At 42.6% G+C, this 18980-nt stretch overlaps 1 protein-coding gene across 1 annotated transcript in view; it reads right to left on the reverse strand.

The window, feature by feature from the left end:
• The window catches only part of LOC126157560 (uncharacterized), a 203785-nt gene extending 185710 nt beyond the window's left edge, over nucleotides 1–18075 (reverse strand). Inside the window, exon 1 of the mRNA XM_049916383.1 lies at nucleotides 17799–18075. Within this exon, the coding sequence (XP_049772340.1) occupies nucleotides 17799–18075 (277 nt within the window). The remainder of the gene's footprint in view (nucleotides 1–17798) is intronic.
• Nucleotides 18076–18980: the final 905 nt, after the last annotated feature.

Here is an 18980-nt window from a genome sequence, read left to right on the forward strand (position 1 = left end):
TCAGGGTGGCCGGAGACGGGATTGAACCGTCGTCCTCCCGAATGCGAGTCCAGTGTGCTAACCACTGCGCCACCTCGCTCGGTCCATTCTTTCGAACAAGACTTCCCTCCCCTACACGAATAGTATACCAGCTGATAAAATTCCTACTTGTTAAATTCCTTCGCAAAACCTACACTTGCCGCAAACGATAATTATGAACATTTATTGTCTATACAGTCCTCTCCAGTACAGGGCTTCTGCCGTGCCTATACCAACGCATTCCTTCCACTTCCACACTTCCCATAAAATATCCAAATACAACTTCAGCAGGTTCAAATGGTTCAAATGGCTCTGAGTACTATGGGACTTAACATCTGTGGTCATCAGTCCCCTAGAACTTAGAACTACTTAAACCTGACTAACCTAAGGACATCACACACATTCATGCCCGAGGCAGGATTCGAACCTGCGACCGTAGCGGTCACGCGGTTCCAGACTGAAGCGCCTAGAACCGCACGGCCACACCGGCCGGCTCAGCAGGTTCCTTCATGACATTACGACGGTACTGGGCACTACACATTGAAGTTTGAATAGTTTGGCTCGAGCCCCCACGTGCTATGGCACGAAAACATGTATACTTGTTACACTCAGCTTAATTTAGAGGCCCCGAGATGTGGCCGGTCTCAGTGTTTGGCTACGTTTTCGTAATAGGGTTCCATCTCACACCTGTCGTAAACTCAATTTTTAAGTTGAAATAAAATACAACAAAGCACTGCAGGCAGGTATTGCGGTGAAATTTGAAATATTGAGTCACTCACGTTGATTTACGCCGGCCGGAGTAAAGGATACTTGTGTGCCGGCCGCGGTGGCTGAGCGGTTCTAGGCGCTACAGTCTGGAACCGCGCGACCACTACGGTCGCAGGTTCGAATCCTGCCTCGGGCATGGCTGTGTGTGATGTCCTTAGGTTAGTTAGGTTTAAGTAGCTCTAAGTTCTAGGGGACTGATGACCTCTAAGTCCCATAGTGCTCAGAGCCATTTGAACCATTTGAACGTTCATTTACAATTTTAACAAGTAGTTTATTTTTCTTAAATATATTCACTTAACAGTCAAAATGCAGTCTGAGAGGCTTTTACGTAAGGGCGGCCTTTAACAACTAATGCTATAACACTTCACTATAAAATTCATATGTCGCGATCACGGCACTCGACAGTCTGTTCAAAATTCACAAGATACATCCTTGTCTGCTGTCCTAAACCACTATTTTGCACTCCACTTGATCGCTTTCTAACGTCACTATATATGTGCTTGTCTCGGAACGTGGCTACCAATCCACTACTATCCCAAGATGCGCGACATGTCCGGCTCTTAGCGTTGCTCAGAACCAACTGTCCTCAAAGTTGGCTGCCCCATCCACCCTCTAAACGACTGCATAACCCAAAACAATGTTTGACAAAAATTACGAATATTCTAAAACTAAACACAAAAACATATATGATATATTTAAAAATATGGAAACATCCCGGGCAATAGAAATTTAAAGTCCAATTTTTGTATCTGCCACCGTTTTTTCACAAATAATGTTCCTCTGGCGTTATTTTGCTTTTCCCGGAGTTTTGGTACTAAACACATATAAACAAATACATACTTAATTACTCATCTACGTCTTTAAACTTCATAATGCTGCCCCTAGTTTCGCCTCTTTAAATTTATTTATTGACAAAAACACAGTTTCTCTCAGTCGAATCCCATGTTCCGACCTATCATGAAAAAATGGTAAGGATTCTGCTAAATCGGCTATGATTGCTCTATGCAGCTCTACTAGCCCCATCCGTATATACTTTTTTATATTAATTGGCCAAAGCATTGCCGAGATATTAGCTTTTGAACTTCCATAAATTTACAATTTTTAAGACAACAATAACTTTTAAACTATTGTATATTTTTGTGGTGCGTCAAGATAATTTAGCTTTACATATTTTTCTGCCCATGAGTGACAACTTGAACCTCTGTGTCACTCTTAGTTTTGTTTTTATCAATTTTTCTCTGGCATATAAATTCCTCCAAACGCGAAAACACGGCCATACGCGCCCCTGCCTAGCGTCCTCTCGGGATTTTTCCAAGGCCGCGTAGACGCTAGCCGCTTGCCACGGCCCCATAACTCTCGCCGGCAACGTGCTCTGCGGCAGGAAACTGTCGCTTTAATCTCACCCCACAGATTGTACGCTCATAACATCTACCGATCCTATTAGCTATTGCGCTAGTGCTCATATCCTTCCTTAGACCAAAGATCCAATACCTCATCCAGACTCCTTACCCATACTCTCTTCCACCTATTCCAGCTTCCGTTTGTACATCCCACTTTCAATCCCAATATCATTCCTACACGCCCATACACCATTTATTTATATTGTACTACTTCTCCCGCCCACACAACATCTATTGGAAACTGATCTCGAGAGTCTTACAAAATGTGTCATCGCCATCATGATATATTATCTGCCACAACATTGCCATTTGTGTTCTATTGTAAATCATAATAATTATACGTTCATATTGTACTTTAATTCTATTTTTATAATACTTATTTCTAACAATGTCTGAAGAAGAAAATTTTGGTGACAGTCTTGCAGCTGTACTAAATTTATGAAATTTATTCGCAACTACGGAATCTTTCTGACATTAGCTACATTACGTATGAAGATTTTTACCTACTAGGGGCAAATGACATTTTTTGCCACACCGGGACTTCGTGCTTGTCGCGAGCGGTCACTTTAATCACTTCGGCTATCCGAGCATGCTACCAGGATTGACCCCAAACTTCCATATGTCACGGATCCAGTTGCTGTAGAGACCTTTGCAAACCTTATCAAGGAACAAGAGTGGCAAGATGTTTATAGCGCTGATACAGTAGACGATAAATATAATGCTTTTCACAAGACTTTTCTCGTGCTCTTTCAAAGTTGCTTTCCGTTAGAACGTTCAAAACAGGGTACTAGCACAAACAGGCAGCCTGGGTGGCTGACTAGGGGGATAAGAATATCTTGTAGAACAAAGTGGCAATTATATCATAACGTTAGAAACAGTCAAAATCTAAATGCAGCAGCCCATTACAAACAGTGTTGTAAGGTGCTTAAAAATGTTATTAGGAAGGCAAAAAGTATGTCGTATGCAGATAGAATAGCTAAGTCTCAGGATAAAATTAAAACCACATGGTCAGTCGTAAAGGAAGTGGTTGGTCTGCAGAGACAGGTCGAGGATATAGAATCAGTGCGTAGTGGGAATGTCCGTGTTACTGATAAGTCGCATATATGTACATTATTTAATAATCACTTTCTGAATATAGCAGGTGAACTAAATAGAAACTTAGTCCCAACAGGGAATCATATAGCGCTCTTAGAAAAAAAGTGTTTCGAGACTGTTACCTGAAATGCTCCTCCATGATACTGACAAAAGGGAGATTGAGTTGATAATTAAATCACTAAAGACCAAGAACTCTCATGGATATGACGACGTATCTAGCAGAATACTGCAGCATTGTTCTATGCATGTTAGCCCAGTACTTAGCCATATCTGTAACTTTTCCTTTAGGAGTGGTCGGTTTCCTGACCGATTAAAGTACTCGGTGGTGAAGCCACTTTATAAAAAGGGAGACATTGATAATGTTGACAATCGGTGTTTGCTAAAGTTATCGAGAAGGTTGTATATAAAAGGTTACTGGAGCATTTAAATTCACATAATTTGCTGTCGAATGTTCAGTTTGGTTTTAGAAATGGTTTAACAACTGAAAATGCTATATTATATTTTCTCTGTGAGGTTTTGGACGGATTAAATAAAAGGTTGCGCACGCTAGATGTTTTCTTTGATTTAACGAAGGCTTTTGACTGTGTTGACCACAAAATATTACTGCAGAAGCTGAACCATTATGGAGTAAGGGGAGTAGCTTACAATTGGTTCGCCTGTTACTTTAAGAACAGAAAGCAGAAGAAAATTTTCCGCAATATTGAGAGTGGTAGTGATGTTCAGTCCCAATGGGGCACTGTTAAGTGGGGCGTTCCCCAAGGGTCGGTGCTGGGGCCACTGCTGTTTCTTATTTATATAAATGATATGCCTTCTAGTATTACAGGTGATTCAAAAATATTTCTGTTTGCTGATGACACCAGCTTGATAGTGAAGGATCTTGTGTGTAATATTGAAACAGTATCAAATAATGTAGTTCATGAAATAAGTTCGTGGCTTGTGGAAAATAATTTGATGCCAAATCACAGTAAGACTCAGTTTTTACAGTTTCTAACTCACAATTCAACAAGAACCGATATTTTGATCAGACAGAATGGGCATATTATAAGCGAGACGGAACAGTTTAAGTTTCTAGGCGTTCGGATAGATAGTAAGCTGTTGTGGAAAGCCCATGTCCAGGATCTTGTTCAGAAACTAAATGCTGCTTTATTTATCATTAGAACAGTATGTGAAATAAGTGACAGTTCAACACGAAAAGTAGTCTACTTCGCATATTTTCATACGCTTATGTCGTATGGTATTATTTTTTGGGGTAATTCTTCTGATTCAAAAAGGGTATTTTTGGCTCAAAAACGGGCTGTTCGAGCTATATGTGGTGTAAGTTCGAGAACCTCTTGTCGACCCATGTTCAATAGTCTGGGAATTCTGACATTGCCCTCACAGTATATATTTTCTTTAATGTCGTTTGTTGTTAGCAATATTAGCCCATTCCCAAGAGTTAGCGGCTTTCACTCAGTTAATACTAGACAGAAATCCAATCTGCATGTGGAATGCGCTTCCTTGACTCTTGTGCAGAAAGGAGTGCAGTATTCTGCTGCATCCATTTTCAATACGCTACCACAAGAACTCAAAAATCTTAGCAGTAGCCCAAACTCTTTTAAGTCCCACTCCTTCTATTCTGTCGAGGAGCTCCGGGAAGAGCTAAAAAATTAAGCAAATTCCAATGTTACATTGTTGATTTTCTATATTTAAACTTACGACTTGTCACCTGAATATGTTTTTTTATATTTCATTTTATCTGTTTCTAATATCGTGTTATAATTTCATGTATTGACTCGTTCCATGACCATGGAGACTACTCCTTAATTTGGTCCCATGGAGCAATAAATAAAAAAATAAAAAAATAAAAATAAATCCCATCGCTTGCAACTTCACTTGGATTCCCGTCAGAAAGAGTCTGCAATTACGAATAAATAACATATTTTTATAATCTTTTAAGTGTAAAAAACACTAATGCACATATTTTAACGACATTTAACTGAAGGCCAGAAATACGGCTGCTGCCAGCCCATCTCCCCTCCGACATGTAGGGAGGATGAAACGATCAATGAAGAAAATAAATGTTACCTCTGACCGGCCAATCGACAGCCTAACCCACCCCAAAAACTCCCCCACTTGCCCTTCGTCTGGTGCAGATATTGTCCATTTTGTCACCATAATCCTGAAGAACATTCATCCTTTCATACTTCCTTATACACTCCAACAAATGTCCCTAGTTACCTAATTTGTCTTCCACCTCAATGTAAGATCCATTTATTCCCACAATCAGACACCATTCAACTTCAGTCATCAATTCATCCTAGTTTAACCTACACCCTTCCACATCCCACTCTCCCATCCCTTTTGACGCGGCAGTGGTGAAGAATTCCTCACCTCGGATTTGCAGCCACCCCTGGAACTCACTCATCCTATCACCCACAACTAACCATACAATTTAATCTTGATTCCAACAGTTACTTCTACTCAACCACAATTCCATCCATAGTCTGACACAGACACCCCAGCCGTTTGATCCTTTCCCCATTCACGTATAAACCCTCCTACACAAACCATTTGCATAAATCCTATCTCTGTGAAAATTCCTATCCTACTATTACTAGGAGTCCTCGAAACATCACTACCATACGTCAAGATACAGCTCTCATCGTCAATACGTTATTAAATATTTCATCACCGTTTTTTGTATTTTAAAAAGAAAAATGTATCTTATCTATTTGCAGAATTTATGGCTGAAGAGCGGCATGTTGGACCCCTGACAGCCCACAGTCATTCGTGAGGGAGGCAGTATATGGTTCAAATGGCTCTGAGCACTATGGGACTTAATATCTGAGGTCATCAGTCCACTAGAACGTAGAACTACTTAAATCTAACTAACCTAAAGACATCACACACATCCATTCCCGAGGCAGGATTCGAACCTGCGACCGTAGCAGCAGTGCGGTTCCGGACTGAAGCGCCTAGAACCGCTCGGCCACATTGCCGGCGAGGCAGTATAAAACAACAGTACAGGAGGAAAAAAAATATCTCAACGAGTACTGAATGTCGCATGCATTGCGTGTATGCTGCGAGCGTTATACGTAGCAGGAAGATGGCTACATTGTGATGCCGTTTGAGCAATGAAAGGGATATTCAACTGATACCGGCAATACGAAGCTGAGAGCCACAGCGAAAAGACGAAAGAACATCGAAACGCAGCCACTAACAGGATGCATAATCTCCTCTATTTGAAATACTGTAAATCTGAAAGCAGCGGGACTGTTCATGATATACATAAACAAAAATCTGGGACAACAGTATGAAGTCCACCTGTGGCCTTTCAGCACTTTACGCCGTCAATGAAAAATTATAAATCAGCGTGCCCTCGGAATTGGGCTAAACTGGGAAAATGTACGGTGAAATATTAAGGTCGCAAAGTGATACGTGTAGGTACTAAGACTGTTTCAGGCTTTCAACGAGACACTTTCGAACAGAAGGCTCAAGTTACTTTTATGTGTTCGAAGACACGGGTCGCGAGGATGAACTACTTGGTCTGACGAAGCACAAATAAAACAGAACAATATTATAAAATCGACACACTCCCATACGCCAGTGTATATACCGCGGTTTTGTTTGTAGTGTTGTCTGCTATCGCGTGGTTTGATAAGGCTGTTATTCTTTGAAAGTGCATCGAATGGCTTCAATTACTGATTTTTAATGTCCCTTAGCGAGCTGCCTGTGCATGAGATAGTTTTACCTTCAACCAATGGTACTCTACGTTACTGCTATCGAGACGTCTAGGCGTTATTGGATAACACATTGGCTGAACAAAGGATATATCGGAGAGGTGCTATCGGGTACCAACTAGAGCGTCAAGAATGCTTTCGACTTCGGTCTGAATTCAAATGGCTCTGAGCACTATGGGACTTAACATCTGAGGTAATCAGTCCCCTAGAACTTAGAACTACTTAAACCTAACTAACCTAAGGACATCACACACATCCGTGCCCGACGCAGGATTCGAACCTGCGATCGTAGCGGTCGCGCGGTTCCGGACTGTAGCGCCTAGAACCGCTCGGCCACCGGGGCCGGCACAAAAGTATCCGTTACTCGTTGTACAGTTTGGGAGGACAATAATGCAAGACAAAATGTGATGTGAACAGAACATAGATATGGGAAAACAATGACAGGAAACACTGAAGTAGTTGACTGCGTAATATGTGTGCCTTAAGAAGAGGCACAGTCCTCTGTTGCATTTCGGTGTGATGTAGGTAGAGCTTTTATGTGCATCCAATAGTAGCCTTTTAAGATCAATGTCAGTCGTGTCCATTTCGCTCGGCGATATTAGACGTATGTTACATAGTCTGTGTACCACGTGTCTTTTGGTGTCACACATTTTTAAGTAACTTATGTGAAGCGGAATGGAGCACTACACTGACAAAGTTCATGTTCATGTTCTCGCAGTAGCGACATTACCTCGTAAAGCGCAGAGAGTGGATTCGAATTTTGTCGGAGCGGTTGTGGTTTTTAAGATTCTGTTTCTGTGTATAAATTAGGACATAATTTATAACATAACTTGGCCTGATGAGAGTTCATGTTAAGTAAATAATACTAAGGAGGCGATCGTGATGTGGAACTAAAATGGTGAGGCTATGGAGGTGCTGTCCGGGAAACCCGAATTTGAAGTTTGCTGCCGCAAATGGGTTTCGGCGGCCGTGGCTCACTTTCCAGTTATAGGAGGCAAGCTAGCGACCGCTTCTGCCATGCCGACGCGTCTGCCTGTGATATTTAGCTGCTGTCACTCACTCAGCGCTTCGCGAGCGGCACGTCTTGTTTCCCTTAGAAGGAACTCTGCAGTTACCTCACTCGCCCGTCTGCTTCATCTCTGCACATGCCAGTCCCTTGTTATGAAAGTATGACGTGTCGATGTTACCAACAAACGGCAGCAGATGTTCACAGAAAACTGTCGAAGCTCCTGTTGTGAATGAATGCCAATAAAGATTGAGTATTTCCTTTAGGGGAGTAGTAGGAATGCAGATGATTTGGGAATTAAAAAGAAAGCTATCAACTATGCGTAAAAACAATTTTGATAACAATGAAAAACGTCGTGTTACCTGTCTCTGTAAATAACTTGTTAAAAGGACTTAAAGAAATTTCAACGTGTGCATAGAAAAATATAGCTATTAAGAGTCATTTTATTGCATAGTAACATAAACCGTGGACGAAGTTTCTTTTGTAAGTAGGCTGTTTAGGTTTTTTGATTGGTAACGCCACGTAGCGCTCCTGTGTGCAGTCTGTGGCTGGTTTGCATTGTTGTTTGCTATTGTAGTGTTGGGCTGCTGGCTGTTTACAGCGCGTAGCGTTGCGCAGTTGGAGGTGAGCCGCCAGCAGTGGTGGATGTGGGGAAGTGAGATGGCGGATTTTTGAGAGCGGATGATCTGGACGTGTGTCCATCAGAAACAGTACATTTGTAAGAATGATGTCATGAACTGCTATGTATAATATGACTTTTGAACACTATTAAGGTAAATACATTGTTTGTTCTCTATCAAAATCTTTCATTTGCTAACTATGCCTATCAGTAGTTAATGCCTTCAGTAGTTCGAATCTTTTATTTAGCTGGCAGTAGTGGCGCTCGCTGTATTGCAGTAGTTGGAGTAACGAAGATTTTTTTGAGGTAAGTGATTTGTGAAAGGTATAGGTTAATGTTAGTCACGGCCATTCTTTTGTAGGGATTATTGAAAGTCAGATTGCGTTGCGCTAAAAAAATATTGTGTGTCAGTTTAGTGTTGATCAGAATAGGTAAAGAGCGAAATGTCTGAGTACGTTCAGTTTTGCTCAGCTGTTTGAAAATCAAATAACGTAAGATGTTTATCAGCACAGTAATTCATTAATTTTTCTAAGGGGACGTTTCATATGGCGACCCTACCAGGATTCGAACCTGGAATCTTAGGGTCGCCATATGAAACGTCCCCTTAGAAAAATTAATGAATTACTGTGCTGATAAACATCTTACGTTATTTGATTTTCAAACAGCTGAGCAAAACTGAACGTACTCAAACATTTCGCTCTTTACCTATTCTGATCAACACTAAACTGACACACAATATTTTTTTAGCGTAACGCAATCTGACTTTCAATAATCAAAATGGTTCTAATGGCTCTGAGCACTATGGGAGTCAACGTCTGAGGTCATTAGTCCCCTAGAACTTAGAACTAGTTAAACCTAACTAACCTAAGGACATCACACACATCCATGCTCGAGGCAGGATTCGAACCTGCGACCGTAGCGGTCTCGCGGTTCCAGACTGCAGCGCCTAGAACCGCACGGTCACTTGGGCCGGCTTTCAATAATCCCTACAAAAGAATGGCCCTGACTAATATTAACCTATACCTTTCACAAATCACTTACCTCAAAAAAATCTTCGTTACTCGAACTACTGCAATACAGCGAGCGCCACTACTGCCAGCTAAATAAAAGTTTCAAACTACTGAAGGCATTAACTACTGATAGGCATAGTTAGCAAATGAAAGATTTTGATAGAGAACAAACAATGTATTTACCTTAATAGTGTTCAAAAGTCATAATATACATAGCAGTTCATGACATCATTCTTAGAAATGTACTGTTTCTGATGGACACACGTCCAGATCATCCGCTCTCAAAAATCCGCCATCTCACTTCCCCACATCCACCACTGCTGGCGGCTCACCTCCAACTGCGCAACGCTACGTGCTGTTAATAGCCAGCAGCCCAACACTACAATAGCAAACAACAATGCAAACCAGCCACAGACTGCACACAGGAGCGCTACGTGGCGTTACCAATAAAAAAACCTAAACAGCCTACTTACACTTTTAAGTCCTTGAAAAGGAAGGATCCTGGCTAGTGACGTATCCGAATTCAAGTATATGTCAACTTACTTCACTATGTTGAATTCTGTTCCTGTGTTGACGAGACGTATCGTTACTTGTACTGTTAGGTTTGGCAACTCGAATTGGATACTGTTTTGCTGTTCAGACTCGACATTCATTCGTTACGAAACGAGATGGAGTAGTAGTGGGGGTCACATTCGCAAGAAGAGGGATTCAAATCTCCACCCAACTAAGTTCAGTTAGGTTTTCCGTGCTTTTGCTGAATCACTAAAGCTGGTTCTTGGGATTCGCCGTGGTAAACAAGGCCACAACTGATATTCTTCCTCTTCGTTATCCAAAAAAACATGTGTTTTCACTACGGTCGCAGGTTCGAATCCTGCCTCGCGCATGGATGTGTGTGATGTCCTTAGGTTAGTTAGGTTTAAGTAGTTCTAAGTTCTAGGGGACTGATGGCCTCAGATGTTAAGTCCCATAGTGCTCAAAGCCATTTGAACCATTTTTGTCCACAGGACAATATCTGCACTGGATGGTTTAAAGGAAGTGCAGAACGTAGTACGTATTTCACCTTTTTATACAGATGGGCAGCTTTCCTTGAATGTTGACAGTTGCTAGATAATGAGCAAACGCAGGAAAAAGACCGTAGTAGTATGGTGTTAAACCATCAGCTTTGAACTTTTATAGTGTCACTCATTCTTTAAAAGTCTAGATTCTAAGCGAAAAATACTGTTTACGTTCAGTACATCTGTTACGTAAACTGCACATGCGTATTCTATTTCACTTCCGTGTTGGTGCTCCTTTGCAATTCGGCTTGAAGAATGTTGTGGAAGGCATGCAGAGATGCGCTAGTAGAATCGTAACAGGTCGGTATGACAATATGGAAATGTAACAGATATGTTTAAGCAACTTCAAAAGGAATGATTGGAAGAAAGCTGAAAGTGCTCCCTCGACTCCCTATTGGATAAATTTAGAGAACTGGTATTCGAGGCAGAATGTATAACACTTCTGCAGCCTCATGTATCTGTCATAGGGACTGCGAAAATAAGATAAGAGAAACTACGGCGCTCAGAGACACACGCGTGCACTTTCATTCTCGAAGAAAATAACTCAGCAAATGGTTAATATTGTTACGAAGTTGTCTGTATCATCTCTGTAAAGGGTTTTGCGAGGTGTGCAAGATCGTGTAGCACGAACGGGTACGCCAAGCCTCAGGTCACCGTGGACACATCACTAGCAACACAGCTACGTGGCCCAACTTATTGAGAATCTCTGGAGAGGTTCTGGATTCGATACGGAACAATGGCGCTGAGTTTAGTGATGAGGAACTACGCTACACGCTTTTCACCTTCGTGGCCAAAAGCTGGCTATGAAATTTTGTTACAGCTATAGGGTTCAATGAGGATATGTCCGACTGGTGTGGCAGCTGTGCTGACAGTTAAAATCTTCTCTTTCGGCGTCCATCAGTGTGAGGGTATTTGCCAGACGTGAGCGAACTGCCGTTTCCAGCAGAGACCTCAGCGCCGACTGCTCTGGTGTATCGCACAGTGAGAGGTGCGGCCGCCTAGGAGGCGCGGGCAGCCAAGGCGCCGGGCCCAGCTGTGGACCAGCCGGCCAACGCGACCACAGCTGAGGTACACAAGAGCGCAACACGCCGCCTCTCTCACCCCAACAAGTGCCCTCATCTCAGCAAATGCCCTTTGTTTGCAGTTATTAGGCCTTTGTGCGCGTACACTTATTTGCTACCTGTTTTGTTATGCCAGTTTTAATGATTTTCCTGTCACTGGAAAAATCCTAGGAAAAAGGCTAGGAAAAGGAATCTGTAAAAATTAGATTGTTATATGATTATAATTACGACACTACACTACTCGCTACAGTTCCCATCTATCAGCATTTTGCATTGTATCTCAACGTGAAGAATATTAACGTATACTTAACCTAATCACACATCCACATATTTCTGAAACACCCACACACCCAACACAGCACAACACACAAATTTATACGCCCATGCGCAGACAGAAGTTCCTATAAAAAAAGAAAAGGCTCTAAGCGCTATGGGACTTAACATCTGATGTCATCAGTCACCTAGAACTTAAAACTACTTAAACCTAACTAACCTAAGAACATCACACACATCCGTGTCCGAGGCAGGATTCGAACCTGCGACCGTAGCAGTCGCACAGTTCTGGACTGAAGCGCCTAGAACCGCTCGGCCACAGCGGCCGGCGAAGTTCCTATCCACCTACGCAAAGAAGTCATGCAGTTTAACTATTGGTACCTATTTTTCAACACTCTTCATCAGCGTGGCAGCATGCTTCTGGGAACGAACTATATTTTCTGTGCTTATACTGTTAGAGCTTACTGATAATCATTGACTTTCGTGTCGCTAATTAATCAGTAGGTATGTCAGAAGTCTCTTTTTGCGTTGAAGGCCCAACGGCACCGACCGACCACCGTGTCGTCCTCAGACCTGAAGGTGTCACTTGATGGAGATATGGAGGGACATGTGGTCAGCACACCGCTCTTCCCGACTGTATGTAAGTTTACGAGACCGGAGCCGCTCTTTCTCAATCAAGTAGCTCCTCAGTTTGCCTCATAAGGCCTGAGTGCACCCCACTTGCCAACTGCGCTCGGCAGACTGGATGGTCACCCATCCAAGTGCTAGCCCAACCCGACAGCGCTTAACTTAAGTGATCCGACGGGAACCGGTGTTACCACTACGGCATGGCCGTTCGCAAGTGATACGACTGCTTTGCCGATAAATTTCTACTTTACTAAACAAATTCTGCAGACCATACTAAGGATTACATTTATGGAACGTAGATTTTCCTTTTGTAGCCTCTATATAAGTTCGATTTCTCTTTCTCGTTTAACGATAGCTCGTCTGTCTCATATCGCCTAAATCATCCTGTTCTCTAATAATCCACCATAAAAACCCAAAAGTCTCAGGATGATCCTGAGTGCAGAGACACAGCCAGGCCTTGGATTCAGTCGTTACTTAGCATACCTTCAACAATCGTGCTCCGTTCGGCTTCTCTGTATACGGTACGCTACAACCCGACCACAACAGCACAAATGAAATTCTTTTTATACATGTCCGCTAAAATGTACTTCAAAAAATCTTAATGGACAGACTTTTAAATCTCAACAGGATTCTCGAACTCTTAACGCATTTCTCCTTTTATGTGAAGTTCGTTGAACTGTGCTGACTAACTATCAAATATATACTAGTAGCTATACGAACATTTTTTGTTAGGCTATACCGTGATTGTTGTTGATGTCGAATGAAACACCAAGTTTACTGTTACCAGTCATTTTTTATTTATTTCCGCAACGCGTTTCGAAGACTTAAACCTTCATCATCAGGTGGATTTTTGTGGATTATTACGGAATGTTTGTGTTGTCTTACGACTTTGGGTTAACATCTGGCACTGTCCCCAGTTTTCACAGGCTCCATTCCTTGGCGTGATATATCACATACAGCTTATCACATTTTTAAACACTGTGGGATCGCTGTCTTTGTGATTAGTAACAGTAAAATTGTTCTTTCATTTGTTGCTATACGAAATGCAATACTGGCATGCACTGAAACTCACGAAACGAGCACGACATATGCATTTTGTGATAAGCAGTACTATATCTACATTTCATATAACCACTGTAAATTGCGTTGCGTTAAGGAATGCGATTGTACTTCCAAACAGCTTAGCTATGTTACATCAAACTGTCATTTGTACGATCTAGTTGTGAGAACTATTGTGATCATCGGTAGCATTATTTTGCGTGACTCAAATTTGTGGCTGTTACTTCAGGGATGGACAATTCGGAATTACACAAAGGAGAAAAAAAGATACATATTTAAAGAAAGAATTCTCGATACATTGCATACATGTAACCTTCCAGTCAGCTGAGAGAAGGTAAGGGAAGAGAGGCTACCTGGGAGCTCAGGGCTCTGCGTTACTTTTCTGCACCGCGAAGCTACTCCGGCCGTGACCCACATCCAGCATAAACTGCACGCGGGATAAATTAGGAATTCTAAATGTTCCTACACGGGACTACTTCATGAATGTTGTGCCCAACACGTGATCAGCAACTGTATTAATCTCAATGATTTACTGTAAGATTTCAAATAGGAATGTCCTACTCCCCTAGAAATCTAGTGGTGATGCAGCTACCAGAAGCATAAAGTAGAACAGTTTAGTTAGAAACAAAGGGCACCTGCGACTTAGCGATATAAAACAGCGAAATAAACGGGTATTAGGTGACAGCTCTCTTTTTAGAGTTCTTAGAAAAGACGCTAATGGAAACTTTTTTCTTATTCGTGTCCTCTGATCAGCCATCCAGATAACACACAAGTACTTCCACAATATATTTATACCGTTAAAGCAACGAACAATGCAGTGACATGTAAACTCTGGATGATTTTTTTCATAGTCCTTGAAAAAAAAACTTTCCTGTTTGCCAGGAACAGGTGAATTCTTCTCATTGCCTAGCGTTTCGCTGGCGCCATTTTCTTATCACTGTCAAAGGTTCGCCAACCAGCTTTGCCGTAACTACAGTTCATTCGGCAACTCTAAAAACGGTGATAATTCGATCACTAGGCGGATTCAATGGAAATTGGGGCCGTCATCTGTTGACAAGCGTTTGTTATAACGAATTTTTAACAACTGTGCTAAAGGGCGCATGCTTGATTGTGACGGTAACACAGACTCTTAGTCTTTTGCTTGACATGGTTTTTTGCTGACTAAGAAATACTTCCGCTATAGAAGACTCCACAGTCAGAACTACCAGTATAGCAGAATTTAAGGGAAATGGCAGTTTGAAATAAAAATGTCGTATAGGTACGTGTTTTTTCCCTAATTGTTTCCGAAGTGTGATACGTTACATTTAAACAGTTTTCTTACTAGCGGGCAAATAACAGAACGAACTTACTTGCATCTTTTGAAAAATATGTTAGTTGAACATCTGGAGGATATCATACTGATCACGCGAAATGCAGTGTATTTCAAGCATGACGGCAACTCTTCATATCCCACCATACGTCTCGTGCAACATCACAATCTCGATTTCCCGAAAGGGTCATTTGGTCGTGATAGTAACATTATCTGGCCACTAGGATCTCAGGACCAGTCAAGATTAGATTTTCGTCCATAGGATCAGATGAAGAGAGGAGAGTACAGGAGAAACATGGATACATGAAATACACTGATCGTTCGCCCCCAAAAAGTATTGTTATTACCATTATAAAGGAACATAGAGGTTACGCAACGCAAGGAACGCAACATGATCGCTTAGAAATTCGTAAATGCATTGAAGATTATGATGCAACTTTTGGAGCCCGCATCTCGTGGTCGTGCGGTAGCGTTCTCGCTTCCCACGCCCGGGTTCCCGGGTTCGATTCCCGGCGGGATCAGGGATTTTCTCTGCCTCGTGATGGCTGGGTGTTGTGTGCTGTCCTTAGGTTAGTTAGGTTTAAGTAGTTCTAAGTTCTAGGGGACCGATGACCGTAGACGTTAAGTCCCATAGTGCTCAGATCCATTTTTTGTAACTTTTGCAAATCTATTGTGAACTGGGAAACCGACCAGCTACTGTAAATTCATAAAACTTTTCTTAGATGTCTGTCTACTGCTGTTCAGTATTTTGACAGAAACACGTTTACGACATCAGCTGTGCAATTGTATATTTATTCTTTCCGGTTTCATTTATAACAAGCGCCTTCACAGGAGAAAAAGAGTGTATGTCAAAGGATCAGAAATACACCTTCGTCAAAAGCGAAACAACCAAATTTAGAACACAGTTATTGTTATATGCGTCTGTCTGAACATAATAACTTCATCAAGAGTGAAGTTCTCACCAAGTACACATCGCTGCACTTGTGCTAATGTACAGGACGTTTATATGGATTATGTTCAGACTCATATGATAATTATGTGTTCTGCATTCGGTTGTGCCGCATTTGACAAAAATCTATTTTTGATCCATCGATGCATATTGTTTTTCTCCTGTGAAGATGATTGTTATAACTGAAACCGTTAGAGGATGAAAATGCAATTGCACAGCTGATGGTGTAAATAAGCATTTTTCAAAATACTGTAAATTATTGTCAGCTGCAGAACAAGTATTACGAAATGACGCAAGTTCGTAACCAGAGAAATAATATTAACTTTTAATGCATAAAAACAAAATGAGGCGATTTTTAATGATAATAAATACTTACAAGCGCTTATATCGTGAAGTAATAGAAAGAGAAAGTAGGTGTGTATGAACGTTTTTCTACAAGTGATCGTTTCTGGCAGATTCTAGAGTATTAACAGTTGCTCCTGTTGCAAGTTAACAGTGGTATCTAAAATTCACGGTGGGTGATACTCTATGCCTGAATCACCAGACAACACGGCTACTGCAAAGAGTCGTCCATTGTTATCTGATACGTTATGCACATAACAGTAAGAGAGGTGGTCTTGCTCTTGACGAATACCTGATATCTACTGGGTGGTTATAATTAATGTGCAACTGCTCACAGAGGTCCAGTGTGGGCTGTAATTATCGTGTGGCATCGGAATTTAGCAGATATGAAAAGCCGTTAATGTCGAACCTACTGACACTGCGAAAAAGTTCCAGTTTTGGACACCAGGTGCAAATCTGGCGCTGTACAGCATGTCGTCGACGTCTCCGGTACTCATATTAAACAAATTGTGTAAGCTACGATTAATAATAAAATCAGCATTATGGCTTTCTCAATTGTTTGACCTTTTCTGCCCACATTCTGTTACTAATCCATTACATACGAAAACATTTCTATACGTCTTTCTAACGTTAACTGCGCCAGATATCGACTTCACCTGGTGGTCAAAACTGGAATTACTCCTTTTCTGGCGTAAATCGGTTCCGCATTAACGCATTAGAATATCTACCAAGTTTCGCTGCCATACGATAATTACAGCCCACACTGGACCTCCGTGAGTAGTTGCACGTTAATTACAACCACCCAGGATAAACTGATACGCCTTAAGAAGTGACAGACACTGATCGTTTTTCCGTTGCTGCTGCAAGATTCGGCCATTTAGACCTGTTGGTGTAGCTTAACGCGCAGCTCGGTAACTTGCGAGAGCGGGATGTGACCTAGACGACCTTTGCTCTTGTTCAGCGGCCACCATAGGTCTGGCCCCTGTGCGGCTTTCCACAGTCGCCTAACTAAATATCGGATCCCTCCGCTGTCTCCATCACAGAAATACAGATCACACGGAATGTTACACCACGAAAACACAAACGGAACGAAGTTTACTCATCTGAAAGAGGGTTGATGCACACGACTTTTGACTTTTAGGGTGACTGGTGACGATGGGAAGGGTATTCAGCCATTGGATTAGGCTAAAAATCGCGGATGGGATGATAGCTCGTCATTTGTAGACCGTGCTAAGGTGGATCAAACACCGATGGAAAAATGCTCTGTCCAGTTGGTACAGTAATTTCTGTACGCTACAGAACTTTGTCTAGAGGGTTAGTATATGGGTCGAGACTACCACTAAATGGAAAAACATGGTTAGTGTGCCATCGGCCTGAAATAAGCTCCTGAGAAATCACAGGGGACTGTGGATGTAACGAATGCTAGGCTAGCAGATGACGGGAGCAGAGAAGCAAAGCGGCGAGGTACGGCCCGCGGCACTGACTCACCTGTGCGCGATTGTAGCGGCGTGGTGTCAGCTGAGGCTGAGGAGTGGAGAGTAAGAGCAGAGCTGACCACTCTCGCTGGCGGATCTAGATCGGACTGGGCGCGCCGGCCGCGGCAGGCCTCTATAATATGGCAGCGCAGCGGCCGCCGGGGGGCGGCAGGGGCGGCGCGCCGACCACACGCAGCAGCCAGCCGAGGTGCGAGGTCGCCGCTTACATAAGGGGCAGCGCGCCCGCCGCCGCCCGTTCTGCGCCGGCACCCCACCACGGGGATGCGCATGCGCGGGCAGGGGGCGCGCTGCACTCCAGGGGGATAAGGGCGTGATTTTTATGCGGCTTTCGCTTTCAGTACTTATCTTAAGCGAGACTGCTAATACGAGGGGAGTTCGAATAGCAGATTACACCGTATTATGGGTTTGGGCATAAGTTTAATAAACACAACAGACACACATAACAGAGACTCTACTCATCAATAAGATATTCTCGTTCACTTTCACTATTTGCAAGTCAGCGAACGACGGAATAACTTTTCGACCGAGGGGCTGAAGAATTCACGTAGGTTTGAGGCGAAGGACTCGTCGAGCCATGTTCGGAACGCTTTTTCATCAGGAAAGGAAGTTCCTCGAAGATTGTTCGGTAGAAACCGGTAAATGTGAAAAATCAGAGAGCGCAAGAACAGGTGAACAAGATGGGGGCGGAATGACTTCCCAACCCAGCTACTTTACAGTGTTTTTGTCAGTCTAGCGGAATACGGGCGGCCGTTATCGTCTAGTAGCATCACTGCACGCAGTCTTCCTGGTCATTGCTCTTCGACTGCGTCTGCAAGACACCACAGTTGATAATAAATATCCTCGAGGAAGCAGTTCATACACTACTGGTCATTAAAATTGCTACACCACGAAGATGACGTGCTGTTGTTGTTGTTGTTGTGGTCTTCAGTCCTGAGACTGGTTTGATGCAGCTCTGCATGCTATTCTATCCTGTGCAAGCTTCTTCATCTCCCAGTACTTACTGCAACCCACATCCTTCTGAATCTGCTTAGTGTATTCATCTCTTGGTCTCCCTCTACGATTTTTACCCTCCACGCTGCCCTCCAATGCTAAATTTGTGATCCCTTGATGCCTCAGAACATGTCCTACTAACCGGTCCCTTCTTTTTGTCAAGTTGTCCCACATACTCCTCTTC

Source organism: Schistocerca cancellata, chromosome 2, assembly GCF_023864275.1.
Source record: "Schistocerca cancellata isolate TAMUIC-IGC-003103 chromosome 2, iqSchCanc2.1, whole genome shotgun sequence".
In the NCBI taxonomy this organism is placed as follows: Eukaryota; Metazoa; Arthropoda; class Insecta; order Orthoptera; family Acrididae; genus Schistocerca; species Schistocerca cancellata.